The sequence below is a fragment of the Vulpes lagopus genome, chromosome 2 (assembly GCF_018345385.1).
Source record: "Vulpes lagopus strain Blue_001 chromosome 2, ASM1834538v1, whole genome shotgun sequence".
In the NCBI taxonomy this organism is placed as follows: Eukaryota; Metazoa; Chordata; class Mammalia; order Carnivora; family Canidae; genus Vulpes; species Vulpes lagopus.
This window is the reverse complement of record NC_054825.1, coordinates 31,385,581-31,409,544: the sequence shown is the minus strand read 5'-3', so window position 1 is coordinate 31,409,544 and position 23,964 is coordinate 31,385,581. Positions and strand designations below refer to the sequence as shown.

The 23,964-nt window shown below is 35.3% G+C and overlaps 1 protein-coding gene across 2 annotated transcripts in view; it reads right to left on the bottom strand.

Moving 5' to 3' along the window:
* The window catches only part of TM9SF3 (transmembrane 9 superfamily member 3), a 67,907-nt gene that overhangs the window by 7,928 nt on the left and 36,015 nt on the right, over positions 1 to 23,964 (bottom strand). For both annotated transcript variants that reach the window (XM_041729693.1, XM_041729699.1), the window contains 7 exons: positions 23,471 to 23,565; positions 19,711 to 19,841; positions 8,819 to 8,958; positions 5,802 to 5,870; positions 2,956 to 3,102; positions 2,144 to 2,227; positions 1,737 to 1,813 (listed from right to left, as the gene is read on the bottom strand). In XM_041729693.1, the coding sequence (XP_041585627.1) occupies positions 1,737 to 1,813; positions 2,144 to 2,227; positions 2,956 to 3,102; positions 5,802 to 5,870; positions 8,819 to 8,958; positions 19,711 to 19,841; positions 23,471 to 23,565 (743 nt within the window). The remainder of the gene's footprint in view (positions 1 to 1,736; positions 1,814 to 2,143; positions 2,228 to 2,955; positions 3,103 to 5,801; positions 5,871 to 8,818; positions 8,959 to 19,710; positions 19,842 to 23,470; positions 23,566 to 23,964) is intronic.

Below are 23,964 nucleotides of genomic sequence, written 5' to 3'. Positions count from 1 at the left end.
AACCTAGCTAAATTTTAACAAGATTATCATATCTTCCTTATTCTACTGCCTACCCTATAGCTAAAGATAGAATTACCAAAAAAACAAAAAGTCAATGGCAAATAACAGGAGAAGGGGCTGAATTATAAAGTATCTGGAAATGTTTCCATAGTATTAGTCCTTAAGCCTTGCATCATTCTTATAGGGTAACTAAAATTAGCCTCATTTATCAAGTGAAAACCATTCTGAACCCGAAGAAAATTTAGTTACTGGTATGCATTTCCTTTAAGATACCTCTGCTTAAACTCAGTGTCATGAGGTTGTTCTGAAGTGAAAACACAGGTAAAGAAACCTAAACAAATTACAGACACAGACACACAATCCCAGAACAGAAGGAAGCACCAGGACTGTTAGCCCTCACCAGTACAGAAACAGTAACAGCCATCTCATTGAGCATCCACATCTACCTGTTTACCCACATCCAGTCACTGAATCCACAACACAACCCTGTGAGGTGGGTGTTACTTCTGTTTGGCAAATGTGAATGTTGAGGAAGAAAGGTTAAATAATTTGGCCAGAGTAACATGGCTATTAAGTAGAGGCACCAGAATTTGCACATAGGACTGACTGACCCCAAAAGCTTCAGCTCTTCCCATTCCCCACCATGTCTCCCACAAAACTGGGTCTCTCTTAACACTTGATAACACAGCTGCATTATACTTGTGCTATACATGCGATACTATGACAAATAACTACTCTGAAAGATATGCTCATTTTACAGATGAGAAAAACGAGATTTAGAGACTTCAATATGACTTCCCAAAGCCACAAAAAAGCAGCATAGAGATTTAACCTGGGTCTCTTAGGCTCTCAAGTCCATGCCCTTTCCCTTTATCAGGCTTATTTCCAAAAGTTCTTTATTTTCTAGGTATTTTACACATGCCAGAGACTCTATCGTATGGTAACTATTACTTCTTCTATTTAATGGAAGATTGTGATAGACCCAAAACACAGTGGTAGTATTATCCTCAATTTTTTTTTTTTTTTTGTACTTTTCCTCATTTTACACAGTTTGGAGAGCTTGGAAAACTGGATCAAGGTACAGAACATACATGTGGCATGGACAGAACTTAAACCCAGTCTGCAAACATCCAAGTGTGTACTTATAACCTGGACATTGCCTCTTGGACATGGCTATCTCTATGAATAGCCTTAGAAATCTCCAAAAAAGGAATCACTCAGCCAGTATCATAACCTGTTTACATCATTATCTTTCCCAAAGAAACTAAGCTTAAAAAAAAAAAAAAAAAAAAAAAAAGGAAAGAAAAGAAGGGCAGCCTGGGTGGCTCAGAGGTTTAGTGCCGCCTTCAACTCAGGGCATGATCCTGGAGTCCCGGGATCGAGTCCCGCGTTGGGCTCCCTGCATGGAGCCTGCTTCTCCCTCTGTCTCTCTGTCTCTCTTATGAATAAATAAATAGAATATTTAAAAAAATAAAAAGAACAAGAAAAAAGCCAAATTTCAACATGAAAAAGAAACTAATTGTGGTACAGAAAACAGGGCAATACAAAATTATTAGGAATGTTAAAAAAAGAACATGATGAATTTTTGAGGAATAGTCTAAAGAACTATAATCAGACTCGAGTTTATTTTGTTGTTCCTGATCAAGCCACAGAATGTAATTTCCAATTACTACATTTTTCGGATTCTACAAATCTCAAAGATGAACTCATGATATTCCAAAAATTTCAGAACTTACCACACATTATCCCCAAGGCTGTGCTAAATACCGCCATATAACCAAAGTAAAATGATGTCTGAAATAAGCCATACATCCTGAAATAAGACAAAAAACATATATAGTATATCTATTTTTACTTTCAACATAGGGCCTTAAATTCTACTATTTATTTATTTTTTAATGGAAGTATAGTCAGTTGACATGTTACGTTAGTCACAGGTGTACACAAAGCAAGTGGACAAATCTGACCAAATTTATACATTATGCTGTGCTCACCACAAGTGTAGCTACCATCCATCACCATACAGTGCCATGACCATACCACCGACTATATTCCCTATGCTCTGCCTTTTATTCTTAAATTCTGTTATTTAAATGACAACTTTTGTTTCCTAAATACAAAATGAGAAAATGTCTCCACTTACTTTGTTTTGAAAAAATAGTAGTAAAAGGAATACATGTAAACATAGATCGCAGTTGATGCAGCAGAGAGAAAACTTGTCCATTGCCTGAAAAAAAAAAAAAGTAACTTTTGAGTGAATGGCACTGAAACAGATTTTAAACCAAAGAACATTATAAAAACATTCTTGAAAATGGATGTAGGGGCACCTAGGTAGCTCAGATGGTTAAGCATCCAACTCTTGATTTTGGCTCAGGTCATGATCTCAGGGTCATCAGGCTCCATGGTGGGTGTGGAGCGTGCTTAAGATTCTCTCTCTCCCTCTTCCTTTGTCCCACCTCCCCATCCTCCACCGTGCTCTCTCTCGCTTTCTCGCTTTGTAAAATAAATCTTTTTAAAAAATCCACATAGATGGCATTTAAATATATCAACAAGGAGAAATCCTAAGAATTGGAAGGAGAGACCCTGAATTTTGTCAGATGCCCTATTATAAGTGACCTTAAGTAAACCACTTCATCAGAACCATCTCCTTTTGTTCAAAATGGAGCAATGCTTCCTCATAAAGTTCTTATCACATCAAGCACTTTGTAAAAATATATAACACAGTGACCATTGTAAGTACAAAAACTTTTTTGTAAAAACAAAAACAAAAACTTTTTTTGTGGCTGATATTACTTTTCCTCTAAAATCTTCATCATTTTTATAACTAAAAAAAGTTCCTATACTATCTTAAGGAGCAAAATTTCTAAACAGATCTTTTACTCTACTTGATACACTTCAAATGGCATCTTACTTGAAAATAGAGTTCCAAGGTTCCTCCCTGATATAAGTACTTACCACCTATAATCCTCTGCATTTAGTAGAAAGTATGTGCACACAATGGTCACACAGACGGTCACAATGCACAGGATGACCAGCACCAGCATCATGAAGCCATAGACATAGTAGATCTTATATGCCCAGAAAGATGTGAAGATGAAATACCTTAATAAAATGCAATAAAGACAGTTTCTAATCTTTATTCTTGAAGCTCACCCTTTTGCTAAATCTCGTATCTTCGTTCTCACTTTCATCATACTTAAATCTCAATTATTTTCTTTCAAGTAACTTCCAACAGTTTCTTTTACCCTTTTTTATCTATTAAGTCCTCCAAAAATCTCTCAAAAATATTTTCTTGGATAATCTTTCAAGAACAGATTTTTTAGTAGGGCATTCATCTCTAAGAAAACTGAATAAATTAGAAGCTTAAAGGAGTAAAATGTGGCAAAGAAAAATGAAATAGCTAAAAATTCTTATCTGTAAAATAAAAGCAATTCCCTCATTCTTGCATTTTTTTCTAGATACAACACTATTCAGCAATGTATTTTATATTTTATAAAACACCTTAGTAAATTTTAAAAAGTATGTTTGATAGAGTAATAATGTATAAAACTTGGAAAATAAAAATAATTAGAAAAAAAAAGCCTAAAGAAGCTTCCTGCTGTTTCTGGAAGATAGTAAGAGATAACAGTAACATTTTACACAAAGAACAAGACCCTCAAGGTAATTCCATTCCCCAAGTCATCATCAGAAAAGGATCTTTTTGTCTTTTTTTTTTTCTTATTCTGTTTAGCTCACTTACTTGTCACTGATTCTTTCAACAGATATTTAGAGGCCCTGTCACATGACAGAGAAGCAGTGAGAACAGAACTGTGAAGATGACAAAGTCTCTACTCCACTCTCAAGGACATGATGCTCTGTAATATGTGCTTTACCAATGCACCTAAGAGGGGCAACTTACCAGTTTGGTTAGGGGAGAAGTGGTAGTGAGAAGAATCAAATAAGGCATGTGGGGATAAGGGGAGCCAAAAGAATGGTCCACGAACAGCAAAGGCAAAACTTACAAATATGTGGAAAAAGTCAAAGTAACTGAGTATGGCTACAACTTCAAATGAAGGAGTGAGAGCTAAGAGATGTGGCTGGAGAAGCAAATGAGGCCAGATCCTATAGTATGAACGTCCTTACTGACTATGTTATAGGGTTGGGACCTTACCTCAATGAAAATGAAGAAAAATCTTTAGCAAAGAAGTGACATGATCAGATAAATACCTTAAAAAGATCACTGTGGCTACCAAGAGGAGAATAGACTCAAGGGTGGTCAAAACAGAAGAGAATTTAAGGATATAGCAGAGACACTATTCAATGGAACAGAGTACCCGAGAAAGCAGGAAGAGATGTGATCCAGAAGGTACTGGGAAGAGGGGTAGGACAGAAAAATAGAGGTTAAGTCAGGGTGACGATACAAAGCAGTATATGAGCCTAGAAGTACCAAAGAGGTTCCTGAATTGGCTTTATTAAGCCACAAGCTAGCATGACATACACTCCAGTCCCTCTATGGTACTGACTAGTATCCATGGCACACTCACAGCTGGTAGGTGACCCAAATCTATGTCAATTGTGCTTGGTGGTGTAATTACATAATTTAATTGACTATTACACACACCAATAAACATGAGAACAAAAGGATGCCTGATATCTATGAACATTATACTGAGTGTTTTGGAGAAATGAAATAAGGTGAGTCACTTAAAAAGCAACATAAAATTAGGTGTGGGTGAGAGAACTATGAAAGTCTTGGGGCAAGATGTATAAATCTAGAAGGATTCTGCACTTAGAATACTTGAGACAGGTCTTGATGTTCTTGTTCCACCTTAAAAATGCTGGAAACACAGAGGATACACTGTGAATGCCAAAGGGAAAATGACAGAAACATTGACAAGATATAAATCGAAGACTCTGGCTCTGTATTTAAAAAAAAAAAAAAAGTGAAAGATATGCTTTTAGTTGTTTTAAGTTAAAATACAATGTTATATATGAACTTTTTTTTATAATTGAGCCAGCTTTTAATTAACCAATTACCAGATCTAATCATGTCTGTTAAGGAGGTGTCCACTGTAAGAAAGAATCAGCAGTGGGGCATCTGGAAATGTGTAAGGGAATTTTGAGTAGTCGCAATGACTGGCATTTCATGGGCAAGAACCAGAAGTATATGACTGTTCTTGAGAAAGTCCTATATAAAAAAATGTCTTGCCTAAAATGCCAGAGCATTCCCATCAAGGAACATTGGGATACAAGCGGAGGAAAGAAAGACATATTTTGTAGCGGTGACTAAGGATGCCAAGTATCAAGGACAGCACTTGGGCACAAGGTGGCATACTTTCCACACCCCAAACTCCTACACATTTCTCAGCACTCCTGTAGACCTCAATGGAAGGAGACTAGAAATATATGTATCTGAAGACGCCAAGATCTAGATTGACTGGTTGGTAGGTAATGCTTTACCTAGTTCCCTGGACCTCAGAAATACTTTAAAAATATAATAAAAACCAGTCATTCCTTCTATCATGCATGTAATCAAAGACTGGTCTAGTACTCTCTAGCATGCATTCTTTGATTTGTAAGATTTCCTGTTAGGTGAGAAGAGTCTAGAACATAATACAAAACATCTAATTTCACCTGAATGTTTGAGACCACACTAGAAAACTGCTTTTAGGTAGATTATGTTAGATCACTTTCTGGGAGCGATGAAATAACAGACTAACTCTGCTAGATGCCTTCCCTCTGATGGTTCAAAACCTACCATAACTCCTAAATTCTCATTACAATTATATCCCTCAAAACATAAATGCATTGCCACAACTTACATTTCAATAAAGATTGAGCCAAAAGGTAAAATTCCTCCCAGGCAGACAATAACTGCAGGCTCCATGAACCTGGAAAATATTAAAATCAGCAATAAACTTCTAGTATGATTTTCACATTACAATATATAAATCCAGATAACAGGAAGCAGATGCTGGGTACTTAAAAATAATCTAAGGCACAGGAACAAACCAGTAAAAAGAAAAACAAAAATTCAAAGAGGTACAGTATAGAGGTAGGACCTCAAATTAGCCATAGGTTATAGTAAAAATTCTGGCATAAAAGGCCGAGATAAGAATTTGGGGAATATAAATTCCTGCCACCAACAGAACTCATGAAAAATTCTAAGTATTTGCTTCTGTTCTACATCTCTCAATAACTTCTAAAAACTTTACAGGCATTTATTTATAGAAAGCCACAGGAAAAGAAAAGTCTTGAGAGCCCTAATTGTGGCCTTGCCATCATCTTTTCCTTGCCATCGCTTTCCTTGGTTCAGAAATTTGTTTTCCTATGAATTATACAATTAAGGTATTATGAGTTCTGACTTACAATGGAACCAGAGTGAATAAAAAATAAAATTCAAACTTCATTCACTCAACAAACATATACTGATGCAATTGGTAATTCTCCACCTGGAATGCCTTTTCTTGTCATTTTTCTCCTGTAAGCATGGGCTCAAGTGTTCTCCCCATGAAGTCCTTCCCAAGTTTCCCAGAAAAAGGTGGGCCCTTCCCCCATGCTTGCACTGCCTCTTGAACATAACTCTGTGGCAGCACTTACTACACTATCCTGAGCTGTCTAATTGCATACATATCATACCTCACTAGACTATAAACTCTGGCAGGCTGAAGCTCCTCATCCAGTTATTCCCAGTGCCCCGTGGCACATAAAAGATACTAACATACTATCTCTGGGATAAACAAATTAAAAAACCGAGAGGAGGGGCACACTTGGGTGGCTCAGCCAGTTAAGCATCTGACATGACTCTTGGTTTCAGTTCAGATCATGATTCAGGGTCGGGAGATTGAGTCCCAAGTCAGGCCCCACACTGGGCAGAGAGCCTACTTAAGATTCTCTATCTCCCTCTCCCTCTGCCCATTCCCCCACCACATGTGGACATGCATACATACACTCTCTAAAAAAAAAAAAGAGAGAGAAGAAATGAAAGTTTGGAAGCTGGGAAAATAAAACAAAACAAAACAAAACCTTAAAGGCCATTTAATCTAGTCTTATTTCCTTCTTTTATAGGAATCTAAGACCCACAGAGGTTAAAAATGATCTTCCCAAGATAACATAATCCATGAGAGCCAGATCTAGTATTCAGATTTTAGATCCCATGTAATTATATGATTATGGAAAATATACACATAAGCCTTCCTCCAACTAACTGTGACCCATGGTTTGCAAGGTCATATGTCTAATCTTGATTTCAAAGAGAAAATGTACTTTTAAAAGGAACATGGACAATTCTAAAACTAGAACAGATCACCTTCCTTTAAACTAGAAGTGCTGTTTTTATTCAGCCTCCATTTCTATAAATGACCTCCGAGTCTACAAAAGACTATATATGTAAGTACCTAAATATAAATTATAGGGAAGCCCGGGTGGCTCAGCGGTTTAGTGCCATCTTCAGCCCAGGGAGTGATCCTGGAGACCCCAGATCGAGTCCCACATCAGGCTCCCTGTATGGAACCTGCTGCTCCCTCTGCCTGTGTTTCTGCCTCTCTTTCTCTCGTGTGTCTCATGAAAAAATAAATAAAGCCTTTTTTAAAAAATGAATATAAATTATGTCTATTAAGAAGGTAAAATATCTAGGAACAGAGGCTTTTGTGTGTGTGTGTGTGTGTGTGTGTGTGTGTATCCCTTATTATGAATATGTAGAGTCTAATGTGCAGTTATTCTTATGGATGGAGAATATAATAAATGTATATATTGTAGATTGTTCTATTTTTGTCCACTAATAAGAATCAGGAAAATGAAGAATGCAGAATAGCATAAATCAGCACCAAAATATTTAATTTACTAATTTTAAAGGGCAATATATTTTGAGTTTAGTTTGTTCAAATTTGAATTACAAAGATTAGAAATATAACATTAATGACGTCCCATTTTATGTCTGAATTTTAAAAAAAACAAATTGTCCAGTTAAAAATCTACCAAGAATACTTTCAAAGTGGATTGATTAAAAAAAAATCCTGTAAACTATATGTATACTTGTGCCACTCAAGACTCTCTCTTCAGCTATTTAACAGAAATACTCATCATCCTTTGTCAGGATTCATCTTGAATTCCGGGAGGTCCTCAAGAACACATATTTGGATAAAATGTGACAGAATGTATTTGGGAGATTCTAGATTATCCCAAAAAACACAGGACATTAGGTCAGGAAATTGGAAATGATCTTAGTCCTAATTCATCTCTCAACCAGCACAACATATGTGATTATAAATGTGTGTCAATATTATTAGAATAATAAAATATCTGGAAAGGAATTAATAAGCTAAGGGTTGGCAAACTTTCTCTGTAAGGTTCAGATAGTAAATATAGTAAATATTTTAGGTTTTGAAGGCAATATGGTCTCTGTCTCTGATGCCACAGCGTAAAAGTAGTCATAGATAATATGTGAATGAAAAGGCATAGATATGTTCCAAGAGAACTTCTTCAAACAGGCAGCAGGTCAATTTTGTCCTGTAATAAAACTAATACAACTGTTGCAGCTTTAGTTCGCACTCACCTCTATGCACTAATGTACTTATCAAAGTGTTTAATTTATCTGTAAATGGCACCAATATTCAGAAAGTGAAATAAGGATATAATTGATTACTACTACTAACAATATAGGTTGAAGGAAAAAGTAAAAAGATAAATTCTTAAGTTCAAACTTAAGACATTCTAATAAATACAGGCCAATTCTAAAAGATATATATATATATATATATATATATATATATATATATATATATATAAAATAGCATTAAGAGTTTTTCTATTATGACATAAAATTTAGCATTCTCTTTACCATTTTTTCTCCGGTATGGGACGAGGCACAGCATTGACACGACACGGAAAGTTGGGCTGACCTGACAGATTTCGGCCAAGTATTGTACCAACAAGATTTAGAGGAAGAATAACAAAAAAACAGATGCAACAAACGGCCACCTGTAAATTAAATTAAGATGTTTATGATTACTCAGAATAACATTAAAAAAATAAAGAGGACACTTGAAATTTAAATACAATTTGATCACAAAATAAAATGTTTAAGTTCAATATAGGTTAAAATTGTGTAAGATATACACTAATGAAAAGAAGTAAACAATGTGCCTTAAAATATTGGAATTGAACTAAATACAAATAGAACTGCTCCCCACCCACTGCAGTTGCTCCCATTCTCTGTTCTCCTATACGCTCTCTGCTGTGGTCCTTTTTTCTCTCCTCATGTCACTTTTTAGTTGTCATGCTTCTAACATATCATTTATCTTTTCTCATGATAAACAACTTATTTACTTGGCTGCACTTTATTGAGCTCAGGGAGCTTTGTATGTTATTTCCCTATTTTACAGAGGAAGAAAATGAGACTTGGAGAGGCAAAGTAACCTCTCATGCCCACAACAGCTAAGAAGCGGCTAGACGAAAAACCTCAGTTCTGACCTCTCCCATCTCAGAGACTGTGCTAGTTTCTATTCCACACTGCCTTAGTATCTTTTAACATCACAGGCATATCTCTATTTATGCAGAGATGGGCCATACTAAAATGGTAGGAGTATTTTTCTGCCCATCATCAGTTCAAAGTCTAACATTACAGGGAAGACCATATACAGTCTAGAACCAAAGCAGTCAGTTAGGAAAATAATTATTTCTGTGATTTTTGTCTTCATATAAATCTGGGTACTCAAGGATACAAAAGCTCTTTTCCAACTGGCATCTGGTTAAGACCACTTCACTTTCAACTCCTATAAAATGGGCAGACTGAATTGCTCCTATGATCACTTTCAGTTCTACATTTTAGGGCTCTAATAAAAAGCAAAAGTGAGACAAAGTTGAAAGAAAATTGTGAAGAAACTGAGAGAAATGAAGAGTTGTGGAGTAGAAAATCCACAGTTATTACATGAAGAGAATCTACTTTGAAGCAACATTAGTGAAGTCACATCTTCATTATATCCTTTTGTGTGTGTTTTAAATAAGCCAGAGGGTATCATCATTCTTTTAGATAAAACTTGTATAAATATATGAGAGTTAAGAGAGTCCTGGAATTCCATTTTAAAGATCAGGCTTAGGAACTCAAATTATTGGTATCTCAGTTTAGACCTACTAAGTATTTATGCTCATAAAATAAGTGAAATATGAAAAATAAGCTGTTAAGATATATTAATCAACAGAAAATATTGCAAATTATACATTGTCTCATACACAACCAGGGGATGAATTCTGTCTTGATTTTTGCTGTTGACTGCTTTCTTAATTACTGAGATGTGCTTTCATTAAGTATACAAGACCCATAAATGTTAACACACTGTAATAAGCCTATGTATTTCCCTCTTAATTTACCAGAACTTTAATTTCAAATAAGAAATGAAGAGAAGCTGAAAAGAAAATTCCTATGAAGAATGACATGGTCCGGGAGAGTGGTTTTCAAATTGTTCCACAGAAGCCTCAGGTCCTGCTGAAAAGCTTCCGGAATTCCACAAGCATTTAATTTTAATATCCTTTGGAAAAGTGTTTTTAAAAAATATTTTGAAGTGTGATTTAAAAAAATATAGATTCAAAGGAGTTCTGTACTGAATAATAATACACTGAAGCTACCATAACGAGGTTAACTCATTTTCATACAGATCTGAGAAGAGTTTCTCCTGCTAACTCTGTGTATCTATTTGGACTTCTCATAAATGTATCATTGATTAGGAAGGTCTGTAATGCTACCCGTTGTCTTTTGTTCTCTCTCCTCTCCCACCAATCCAATTCAGCCTGCACACATTTGTTCACCAAAAGTTGTACAAGCAAATGCACTCTAGCACATGTGTGTGACAGGGAAGTGATATGAAGGCATATATTGCTGGTGTGCTCATTCAAAGGCTAACAATAATTGATAAAGAAAAGTATAACAGTCTCATCAAGACATTGTCAACTGTACTTGTCTTATTTTTCCCCTTTTCTTGTCTGTTTTTTTAATACATGATAAAGAATGTGAGCAGTTTGTTAGAAACTGTTAGTGACTCAACTGTGAAACCAATTTTCTATACCTTTATGTTCAAGTTCTGGATGAGTTTACTTGAAGAATTACTCTGAGATTTTAAGGCAAGCTGTTAAAAAACAAGTCACATGAACTAAAAATCATCCGTGATGTTGGGATTTTTCTCAATATCGATATTTGACCAAATAAATTGGTTACTGAAGAATATATGACTGAGCTCTTATTCATACCCCTGTATATTAGATCTGTATTCATCACAACTACATTGCTTCACATTAAATTGAGAATGTTAAATTATTGAATTTGCAAAATTTATTTATACTAAAAGATTCATGCTTCTATCCATTTTCCATATTGGACTTCCACAAGTTCATTTTAAAATGAAATCTAAATAAATAAATAAATAAATCTAGCCACTGAGAGTTTCAAAACAACAACAACAACAACCACCTAAGTCTATTACACTGTGAAAACTCTGGAACTCAAACCAATATAAGGCCCTCCCCAGCCTCTGAGCCATTGTTCACAGACTAACAGCAAACAGGGGCAGTAGGGGGAGGACAGACTTACTCCGGGTTAAGGCCTCCTCTATCTACAATAAAAGCAAGTCAGAAACAAGGACTGCCTCTCAGCACTTAATACCCCAAAATACGAAATGCTAAACTCTTCTCAGTCTCAGTCACAAACCAAGAACTCGGCGAATACTTATTCTAGCTCTGCTTCCAGACCGGCCTTCTATGAAATCCATGATGTGAATGGAATAGAAAGGGAAAGTGCATCCCAAGATAGGCTCTTTTGAAATGCTAAGGAATATAAATTTTACTTATGGTGACAGACAGTAATCGCTTTTAGGTAAGGTGATTCTCAGGAAATATACTGTCTTATCAAGTCATTATGTTTATGCATTTCTTCAATACCTGCTCAGACTAGACCATTTTTATCACTCCTTTTCTACCTCATACGTTTTATGCCTTTAGGTCTACATAAACATTATTGAGCTTCAGTTTAAGCATTTTGACAATAGGACCTAGTAATCAGGGCACTGCCAACTCAAACAAATGCCTGTAGGATATCTAGCTATTTTATGAGATTATTCTCAATATGCTAATAAGTAACTTCCCATTCTGCTTTTTGGACTTCATTACCCCAACAGAAACGCTGAATGTGAAGTTAAAAACATATCTGATGAATCTAGCATCATCTTGATATCAAAACCAGAAAAAAATAAAATTACAGACCAGTATCTGTATTATGTATCCATAATACAGATGCAAAAGCTAACAAATCTTAGCAAATGGAATCCAGCGACATATAAAATAAATACATCATAACAAATTGAGATTTATCAAAGAAATGAAAAATTGGTTTAAGATTCAAAAATCAATCAATACAATTGATCAGACTAAAAGATGAAAATCATGGAATATCTCAAGAGAGACAGAAAAGGCCACTGCAAAATCCAATCTCCATTCAAAAAACAGAACAAAAAACTGTCAGCAAACTAGGAGCAGAAGGGCTTCACCAACTTGATGGAGGGCATCTACAAAAAAAATGCAGGTAACACTTTACTTGATGGCACACGACTGGATTATTTTCCTCTAAGAAGGGGAACAAGGCAAGAAAGTCTGCTCCCATTGCTTCTGTTCAACACTGCACTGGAGGTTCTAGCCAGTGCAATGTGGCAAGAAAAAAAAAAAAAGGTATACAGATTAAAAAGGTAGAAATGCAAGTGTCTTTACTCATAGATAACATGATAATCTATGTAAAAAAACCCTGTAAGACTGTACAAAAAAAAAAGAAAATAGAACTAATAAAGTTGCAGGATGCAAAGCCAATATACAAAAATCAATTAACTGTTTTATAATATACTCTCAACAAACCATCCAAATTTGAAATTTTAAAATATACCACTTACAAATAGCATGAAAAACAGAATATACTTAGGGTTAAATTCAATAAAAGGTGTACAAAATTTAAACACTAAAATCTACAAAACACTGCAGAGAAAAATTAAAGATATTTAAGTATGTCAAGAGCTATACTGTGTTCTATAATTAAAAGACTCCACATTAAGATGTCATTTCTTCCCAAATTGATCTATAAATTCAACACAATCTCAATCAAAATCTCAGTATTTTTGTAGAAACTGACAAGGTCACTCTAAATTTTATATAGAAATGCAAAGAACCTAAAAGTACCAAGACAATGTTGAAAAAGAACTGATTTCAAAACTTATTGTAAAGCTATGGTAATCAAAACAGTGTGACACTAGCATAAAAACATGACAAATTAATCAATGAAAGAGAACAGAAAGTCCAAAAATAGATCCACATTTATATAGCCAGTTGATGACCAACAAAAATACTATGGCAATTCAGTAGAGAAAGCATAACTTTTTCAACAAATGGCGTTAAAACTACTAAATAGCCATAAGCAAAACAAAACAAAACCCCTGACCCTTGGCTCATACGATATACAAAATTAAGCAAAAATGAATCATTGACCTTAAATGGATCATATTTAAGAGCCAAAACTAAAAATTTCTAGCAGAAAACACAGAAGAAAAGCTTACTGATCTTTGTTTTGGCAAAAGGACAGAAAAGCACAAACTATAAAGAAAAAAAAAATCAATAAATTAGACTTACTTTTGCTCTTCCAAAGATACTCCTAAGTGAATGAAAAGATAAGCCACAAAATGGGAGACTATACTTCCAAAATAAGTATAGGGCAAAGGACTAGCACCTATAATACACAAAGAACTCTTCCACGCAACAAGATAACAATCTATGAAAAACAGGCCAAAGATTAGAACAGTCATTAAAAAAATATAGGGATGGCAAATAAGCACACAAAAAAATCAACATGATTAGTTATTAGGGAAATGCAAATTAAAATGAGACAACAGGGGACACCTGGGTGGCTCAGTGGTTGAGTGTCTGCCTTTGGCTCAGGGTGTGATCCTGGAGCCCCTAGGATCTGGTCCGCATCAGGCTCCCTGTGGGGAGCCTGCTTCTCCCTCTGCCTGTGTCTCTGCTGCTGTCTCACATGAATAAATAAATAAATAATTTTTTAAAAGACACCAATATATATATATACACTAAAATGGATAAAATTAAAAAGACTGACCACATCAAGTGCTGGAGATGATGTGGAGCAACTAGAACTCTTATATAATACTAGTGGGAATATAAAATTACAAAACTACCGTGGAAAAGTTTAGTGGTTTCTTCTTTTTTTTTACTAGAGTCAACACACGATGTTACAGTTTAGCAATTTCTTGAAATATTTAATTATTATATGACTCAGTCATTCCACTGTAGTTATTTATCCAAGACCATTGAAAATATATCCAACACAAAGAGTTGTATATGAATACTCATAACAGCTTATTTGTAAGCGAAAAACTGGAAATAACCCAAATGTGCATTATTCGATAAATGGATAAACAACTGTGGTATATCCATGGAATATATGGAATACTATTGAGCAATACAAAGAAACAAGCTATTAATACATACAACATCAATAAATCTTAAAATAATTTTCTGAGTAGAAAAGGACAAAAAAGAACATATTGTATGATTCTATTTAGATGAAACTGTAGGTAACACAAACTAATCTATGATGACAAAGAGTGGACTGGTGGTTACCTGAGAAGGAGGGAGGGACGGAAAAAGGAGGATAAAAGGGGTGAATTACAAAGGTACACATCAAAACTTCTGGACTTTACAAATACCTTCTTTTTTTGATTGTGGTGATGGTTTCCCAAAAATGTACGTATATCAAAACTTATCAAATTGTACTCTTTAAATACATATTAATTATATCTCATTAGGGTTGTAAAAATAGACCCAAGAAAGGCATAAACATTCTATATTCACCACTCTCAGAATAAATCTAGAATTCCTCTTGGCAGAAGAGGAGGAAAGAAAATAAACAAAAATCATCACTGCGGCCAGCAGCACCACACCAAACAAAATGTGATTTGAGTCAATTATGCTGCACCTGCATGAGGGCGGAGTTTCTGCTCTGTAAAACAGGAATAATGCATTATCACTAGCTCTGCCTATCTCCTTGGGTTCTTCTGACCAGGTAAGATAAGGGGTATGAAAAAGCTTTGTAAACTGAAAATGCTACACAAATATATCTGTCCTTATTCATCTTGTCAAATATGGCACCTCATTTCAGTCAGGTGAGATTATTTTAGATTCTGTCTTCATCATTTAATATTACTAGTTTCCTCCTTGATTTCACATCCTTCTTCAATTTAATAATCAAATCACTATGCCTTTATACAAATCATTAACAATTATTTGAATTGGCCCAACTCAAGAGTCTACTGACAGTATGTGACACGTTATTAGTAATATCATCCCAATTCTTCAATTCTATAATTACTTAATTACACATCTACCTGACTGTACTATTCTACCTATATTTTTCTATCTTGTCTAACAAGATCAATATTTTATATTCCTTTATTCTGTCTACTATAACCTACCAAAAAGGGGAAATGAAGTTGTTCTAGTATCTTTGTTTTAATAAATCCATAATAGTTCCTAAGGTTTATTATTTTTGTCATTTAAAAAATTAATTTTAATAACATTCTAAAATCTTGTGCTTTATCAAATTCACATTTGTAAGGTAGAATCCACTTTCTTCCTTCCCTTTCTGGAAAAGTAAATCTGCTTATGTCCAGTTTTATAAAGTTTCTGTTCTCTTATACAGTTATTCAAACATTACTTATCAGCATGATTTCTCAGTATGTCTAAAAGGTCACTTACATAAGCAGCAAACTTACAACCAAGGTAGTTGGGTACTCCTGTACCACCAATCCCCTCACCTATCTTGGGCTTCATTTCCCCCTTATTAGGGATTATTCTCCTCTTATTTCTTCTTGTATAAAGGTTATTTTATTTAATGAATAAAAAGAGGAAGAGTGAGTTATAATCATTCTTCTTTCACTCTGTCACGTCACTGATCCCATGTAATGAGCCTGTGGTCTTGCTACAAAAATATCTTTACAAATTCTTACTTGCCTTAGCATTTGTCAAAAGTTCAGGTTAGTTAACGGAGTTTTTCTAACACTATAGATCTTTATTATTCCTTTACACTTAGGTTTACTGTATTCTTCTCACAACCTTTGAGAGATCATAAACTGGTACCTCTCCCATTAATCTTGGTCTCCATTTTTTCCTCACTGTGGTAATTTCTGATCATATATCATGAACTTCGTTTTTGAGAGCCATCGATTGTTAAGCCATTTTCCAAGTTACAGTCCAAGACTTGGATTATGAGAGAGCATTTCCCTAACTATTTGTAAGATTTGATTTCCTAAAACCTCGGGCATATTTCTGATAATATTCAAGATGTCCCTCCAAATTAAAACAAGACTTGAAGATGACAAATACAATATAGCTCACTCATAACTCGTTTCTTCTCTGCCAACTATTCTACCCACTAAGAGACAAAACAATAAAGTATAATAAGTCAAGGATTTATCAAGTGCATGCTGAGCTTAGTATTAGACTAGAGAGGTTATTAGTTCCTATGCTACCTTGAACCTTGAGCTTTAAAACCCTGCAACTGGTTCTTTCTCCCTTGAAAGCCCTCAATAAATAACATCAAGTCTAGGATCTGAGATTTACAGCCCACAGAAGACTTCATGCCTAAAACTTATTTTCAAAACATCCTGAGAAACCCTTCTCATTCCCAAGAAACTCTCACAGGACCAAACACTCTAGGTACAACACTCTAAGTCACTCTTGAACAAATTCCCAAAAGAAAAAGGTTTTATCTTCCCAGAAACAATCTGATTTCAAGTGTACTCTCTTTCTTTCCCTGTAGCCAGAACAGATCTCTGGCCAGAACACTCCAACTTCAGGATCAGGTATGTTCATCTCTGGATAGTCCATGAACCCAAATTTTATTTAAATGCTCTCTTTACTCTTCTTGTAACTCTTGACTTTAGGCACCATCCCTTAAACCTAGGACACTAGATATCAGCTCAGATTTTTACTACTACCCTCTACTTATGTTTATCTTCATTAAGCTAAGAAGATTGATAATTGTTCAACAAGCTTAATCTGACATGGATTTAATGGTTTTTACATGTAACTAGGTACATTTGAGCAGAGAAGCTGGAGTCCAAAGACAAACCTTTCAACCTTATCTTGGGCTAGTACTGGTGCCAACAGCAGTATTCTGACAAAATTCCAGAACCTCAGTGGGCAAAATTCCTATTACTCAGGTGCGTTGATAGGGCAAGACAGAAGCCTGAAGTCACTTTTACCAAAGTTGGCTTTAAACCCTCAATTGTGAAATATCTGAGAAAAGAGAGTACTAAAAACAAGATCACCCAGAGGAAGGGCTCAATGTCCAAGAGATCAAAGGAATGGGGGACAGAAACAGCTAAGACCTACAGAAGAGCAAATAGGAGTATCTGAAGACTCTGATTTTCAAATGAGGGTGTTCAGTTAAGTAGTGGCATCCAACTTCTAAGAAACATATGCTCTGGGAGCCTTTCAACTGACAGATCCATCTCCAGATGCTGGGAACTAGAATCAGGTAAACACCAGTGATTGGATTTAAAGCAAAATAGATTAATTGGCTTAGTATGAACCCATGAACACTGAAGTTATTCAAATTCCCAAGGATTCTAATATGTACTCAGGGTTGAGAACCATGGAGTTTATGAGACTATTTTCTCATAACATCAAGCCAAATAACTAAAAATACAAATATCAGTAGTTAAAATATTTAATGAACAGCTAGGTCAAACATTCACTCAAGTTCTTAAATTTCAGGTTCTAAACAAATTTTGAGACCTTTAAAAGAAAAAAAATGTTAGACCACACATCTGATTAAAACTTAAGGGCAACGAGGGACGCCTGGGTGGCTCAGCGGTTGAACATCTGCCTTCGGGCTCAGGGTGTGATCCCGGGATCCGGGATCAAGTCCCACACTGGGCTCCTTGCACGGAACCTGCTTCTCCCTCTGCCTGTGTCTCTGCCTCTCTCTCTGTCTCTCATGAATACATAAATAAAATCTTTTAAAAAAAACAAAACAAAAAAAACTTGAGGGCAACAAAATGTCTTTCACTCAGCATTCCTTCATTCCAAATTAGAATGCAAATTAAGAACATGACAGGTGCCTGCTGTGTACCAACAGCCAGTCTTTTATACACCAAAGATCAATTTTATAGACCTGCTCTGGCTCAGTATAGAGTCTGAAATTGTAATATAGTAGTTATTAATTATTAAATTATCTAAAGGCAAATTACACTGAATATTAACAACTAAAACCCCATTTACAAGTGGTAAAATTTATAATTTTAGTGAAACAAATTAACTTTAAAATATAATTTTCACCACATCAATTCAAAACTTTTTGAGGAAAACTACAGTGAATCTGAATTTTCAATTTTAAAGCACAATGAAAATAATTAATTCAGGAGATCATCTTTAAGAAGTCCTTGACTCAAAAAAAAAAAGAAGTCCTTGACTCCCTATGGATACTTTCTGATGGCCTGGAACTACCAGAAAGCAAATTCTTTTCCAGTTCTAAATATAATTAATTACTTTACCTTTTCCTATTATCACTTGCTTTAGCCTATAAAAAAACAAAAACAAAAAACAAAACCTTCAATTTTGAAGCAATTTTTAAAAATATTCCTAACTAAAAAGTATCACCAAAAGAAGATTAAAATTCAGAAAGAGATCTGGGTCCATTTATAGTTCTGTCACAATCTGTATGACCATGGCCAAGTCACACAGCCTCTGTGAAAAGCAGCAACCATCCTGTACCTTATATATACGTGTATACGTGTGTGCACGTTTGCACAAGCATACATTAAGACTAAAGTCTACTCCAGGCCTAAAATTCTATTTCTGATAAAAAGGTAAAATAGGAAAAATTTGGAAACTGTGGGTTACCTCTGTAAAGTACTGGTATATAGCTATGTTTAGTTTTAATGTAGTTTAAAAAATCCAAAATACTTCAATGTCTGTGATCATAGCAGGTAAGATATGATATGATTTTAATGTCTTTAGTAACATATTATCAATATATATGTTTAATGAGATTCTAAAAATAAGTACACTGCTACTGAAAAAAGAAAATGTGTTCTGGAGAAGCTTTACTACCTACCACAACCAATGCACCCACCTATCAAATTAAAACACCCTCATTTCTTTTTTTTTTCTTTTTTTAAACACCCTCATTTCTTTATTTTTCTTCTACAATATAGTCACCAGATTCTTCTATCTCTGATAAAAAAAAAAAAAAGTAAAGTATTCTTTTGTCATTCTTGTAAGTCTGACTTTCACTTCACCGGCTCAATGAACCAAAACAAAATTTTTTTCACTTAACTTTCTAGGACTGGGGGATCCCTGGGTGGCGCAGCGGTTTGGCGCCTGCCTTTGGCCCAGGGCGCGATCCTGGAGACCCGGGATCGAATCCCACATCAGGCTCCCAGTGCATGGAGCCTGCTTCTCCCTCTGCCTGTGTCTCTGCCTCTCTCTCTTTCTCTCTGTATGACTATCATAAATAAATAAAAAAATAAAAAAAAATAAAAAAAAAAATTTTAACTTTCTAGGACTGGACAGGGACTGACTGCAAATACCAAACCTCTTACTAAGAGGTACTTCAGAGAGATAGCAGGCCTCAGATTAGAAAGCTTATTATTTTTCCAGTTTCAAAGTAAGATTCAATCAACTTACCATTGTCCCAAAAGGAATGGCTCTTGAAGCATGGTAATAAATGGCTATAAAATTGATGAAGAAGGCAGTGCCACACACCATAGCTGGGATAAGAAATGCCCCAATAAACATCTGCTTTATCCATCTCCTTCCTGAAAGAAAAAGGAAACAATGAAAATCAGAGCAGGGTGGGGCATATATATTAATGTTCATAAGGTACCAAATTGTTATTTATTTAGTACCAAATTATTTATTTAAAATTCTAATGCAAAGATCTCAAAATGTGACATTGTAATAATTGTTTCAGGACAATACCTGATAAAGACCGTCCAGTATGTCTAGTGAAAACATAGCTTTTGAAGTGGGTATACTGGAAAAGAGCAATGGACTATAATAAAATATTCCAATGTTCTATCCTGATTCTGCACTTTGAACTTTGGTTCTGCCTCCGTGAACTTTGGTAAGTCACTCAACCTTTCCAGGCTGCAAGTTGGCCTAGATGGGTGTTTTCAAGCTATTACTTGGAGTTTGGGACATTCCTAGAAGTGCCCATGAAGTCAATTGTGAAGGAAGAGCCCCAAGCCCTGCTTCAACCAGAACAACTCCATTTTCAACAGTTTTACATACTGGAGTTTCACGAAAGCTTTAAAAAAAAAAAAAAAGGTATAGAACCCCTGGTGTAAGTTGTCCCTAAATTTACTTTTAGCTGTAATTATGATTATAAACATATATTTAAATCTATTTGTTTCAAAAGAGAAAATAACAGAGTGTACCTCATGAGCTCTCTCTCATCAATTAGAACTACAGACTTAAAAGTTTCACTATTTCATTTTCTTCCTTTCCTTTTTTTTTAACCTTTCTTTCTTTTTAAAAATCTGGGTCTTGAATTCACAACCCTGAGATCAAGACTTGAGCTGAGACCAAGTGTCAACTGACAAAATCCCTCAGGCACCCCAGTTTCACTATCTTTGTATCTCTCTGTATTGCCAAAATTCTGTACAGTGATCATCTGTTATTTAAATAATCAAAGGAAACTGTAAATTTTAAACTATGTAATCAGAAATTCTAAATCAGGGGATCCCTGGGTGGTGCAGCGGTTTGGCGCCTGCCTTTGGCCCAGGGCGCGATCCTGGAGACCCGGGATCGAGTCCCACGTCGGGCTTCTGGTGCATGGAGCCTGCTTCTCCCTCTGCCTGTGTATCTGCCTCTCTCTCTCTCTCTCTCACTGTGTGCCTATCATAAATAAATTAAATTAAAAAAAAATTCTAAATCATGTTCATACTGATCAGGAGAGCAACAAAGAGCTATTTTCTAATACTGCAGAGTATATAAGCAAGAGCAGTACCAAGGAAACATCTACATACTGCTCAGACACAAAATATAAAGATTTCAAACTGGATCACTATTAAAATTCAACCCCACAACCAGAAGAGAGACCTAAACAGGAAGTGCAATAGGCAAAAGGAGCAATACCCTAACTTCTGTTTTGTTCTATGTAAGGTGCTTTTTAAACATGGATCTCATAAAATTACTATCCGAAATCTTGACATTTCTACAGAAAGACTCCTTGATTTGCAACTTTCACCTCTATTTTCTTTCTCAGTTCAAAGTTTTTTTTGCCACAAAAAAAGGTGGCAACTGTAATATTATTTTTCCTATTTAATTCTATTTCCTAGCACTCTCTTTTCCTATGCTTTTTATTATCTTCTCAGATTCAGACATGTATTCATAAATTCTGGTTTCAATTCTATTTACTCCTTTTCCCTCCAACAGTCAAAAAGAATCACACATTCCACTGGGTACAATTAGTAGTGCAAGCTCTGCATTGTGCCTCCTGCTGCTCACCATACCCTTGGAGATTTTGGTCAAGTTCCAGGCTACCCCTAACTTCAAATTAGATCTGGAGGATTACCCATAACCTGAAGACAATGTGCAGGCCTTGAGCTTCATTGTAGTTCAAATCCTGAGGTAACTCTGAAAAATTCTTGATTTTCTGGTTGACCTCTTACATTACCCTGGCTTTTAGGGATTGCTCAGACAAAATATCAGGACATGAGCAGACTTTCCCAAGGCACTGTCAATCAGAAAATAATCTTTAAGGGCACCTGGGTGGCTCAGTCAGTTAAGTGTCTAACTCTTAATTTCAGCTTAGGTCATGATCTCAAAGCCCCACTTTGCAATGGGCCTGAAGCCTGAATAAGATTCTCTCTCTCTCCTCCCCCGGCCCCTCCTCCCAACATCTCCCCCGACCTGTGAGCTCTTTCTCTCAAAAAAAAAAAAAAAAAAAAAAAAAAAAAGAGTTAAGTATAGTAAAGTTTAGCTGGGTATTCTTAACTTGCAATCAAACTAAAAGCAAATTTATGTCCAAGTATAAATAAATTTCCTGTTTCAAATAATTTGTTTCTGGGATCCCTGGGTGGCTCAGCAGTTTAGCGCCTGCCTTCAGCCTGGGCCGTGGTCCTGGCATCCCAGGATCGAATCCCGCATTGGGCTCCCTGCATGGAGCCTGCTTTTCCCTCTGCCTATGTCTCTCTGCCTCTCTCTCTCTCTCTCTCTTTCTGTGTCTCTCATGAATAAATAAATAAAATCTTTAAAAATAGATAAAGAAATAGTTTCTGCGGTGGAGACTTTTCTAGAGGTCATAGCCTAACTAGTTTCCAGGTTAAATTCAAAGCAGAAGTTAACTTAGGCATTCTAATTTCCTAAGGATGGTGGCCCTGTAGAAGACTTGTTTCCCATAATACTGAAGGTAAAATATAGACACTGAACAAATAACTAAAATAATTAGGAATCCATAATAATATTCCTTCAGGCAATCCAAAGAATTGTTTATACTGAAGGTACAGAGGACCTTCAGTCTAGTAGGACCAATATAAAAAGCAATAGTAAACCAGGATGTCCTGGAGGAATCCTAATGATCCTATGTACGCTCTGAGTGCCAATAATCTGTAAGTCTAGTTGACTAAAAGACAGGATTCCTTAACACTGACATTGCTTAGGATGAGTTGGGAAAAATCACATGAGAAAGTCTGTATTTTCAGAATATAATTTTAGGGTCTTTCAACAACCCTTGATTCATAAACTGAAATATGAAATATTCATATTCATTAACTGAAATATTTAGTACTTTTCTGACCCCATTACAGGGAAAACAAAAAAACTTAAAGACCCTCCAATGCCATAAAAAAACACCAAGGAGCAGTACCTTTGTATCAAATATGTATCCCCCATCATTTCAGATCACAATAGTAAAGAAGCAGGGGGGTATTTAAGATGAAGTGCTCTTAGCAAAAGATTGTGACACAGAGTAACAGAAATCTCTGAGCAAGGTACTTTGACAAATATTTAAGAATCAATAGAAATAAATAGCTCTCCTTCCTATTCTCTTTCCAGTCCAGACACTTTATCCATAAGCCATAAAACTTTTTATTCAGGTCTAATGCCTCTGTGTGGAGGCCTCCCGTGGAGCACATCTAAGGAGTAAGGTACCTCAAAGCAAAGTAATATTAATAACTTAAATATACTTTCCTGTATGTTCCTCAGGGCTAACTTTACAATGGACAATGGAGATAATCCATTAATTATTCATAATTTTCAGAAATAAAATGCAAGGATTACATAAAAGCAAGATAGACCACATACAGGTCTGGTGGAGATTATGTGAAATAGAATAACCAAGTATTTTACAATGGCTGTACTGTCCATTTTAAACTCCAAATACCTCATAGTAAAATATTAGAATCTATAATTAAAAATATGAAGTCATAACTTATTAAGTTACCTCCTTGTCTGGCATACAGACTTCCTCCAAAATAACCATTCACTGGAGATGTAGCAGCATAGACAAATATGGCTGTACTGAGCATTGATCCCCTCCTAAAAAGGCGAAACATATGTGATAAGTTAAAGCCAACAACTTAAAGAAAATATCGTAGAGTCTATCACATTAACATTAGTTGAATTTCAAAGATAAATTTAACAAGAACACAAAAAATATCATCCTGGACTATAAAGGCTCTCAAGACACTACATGGTGAATAAATTTCTAGTTAAAACTGTATAGGCTGATACTAATTTTTTTAATCTGCAGTTAAATTTCATAATATATTCTAAATAAATATTTCACATTTCTTTGGCAAAAATATTAGAAGCTGGCACTCAAATTGTTTTGCAACCCTGTAACCGATCACATCATATGGATAAGGATATTCATCTGTTAAGAAAAATAATTAGAATATTCCTCTTTATAATTTAATTGCTTAAGTTCTTGGCCAC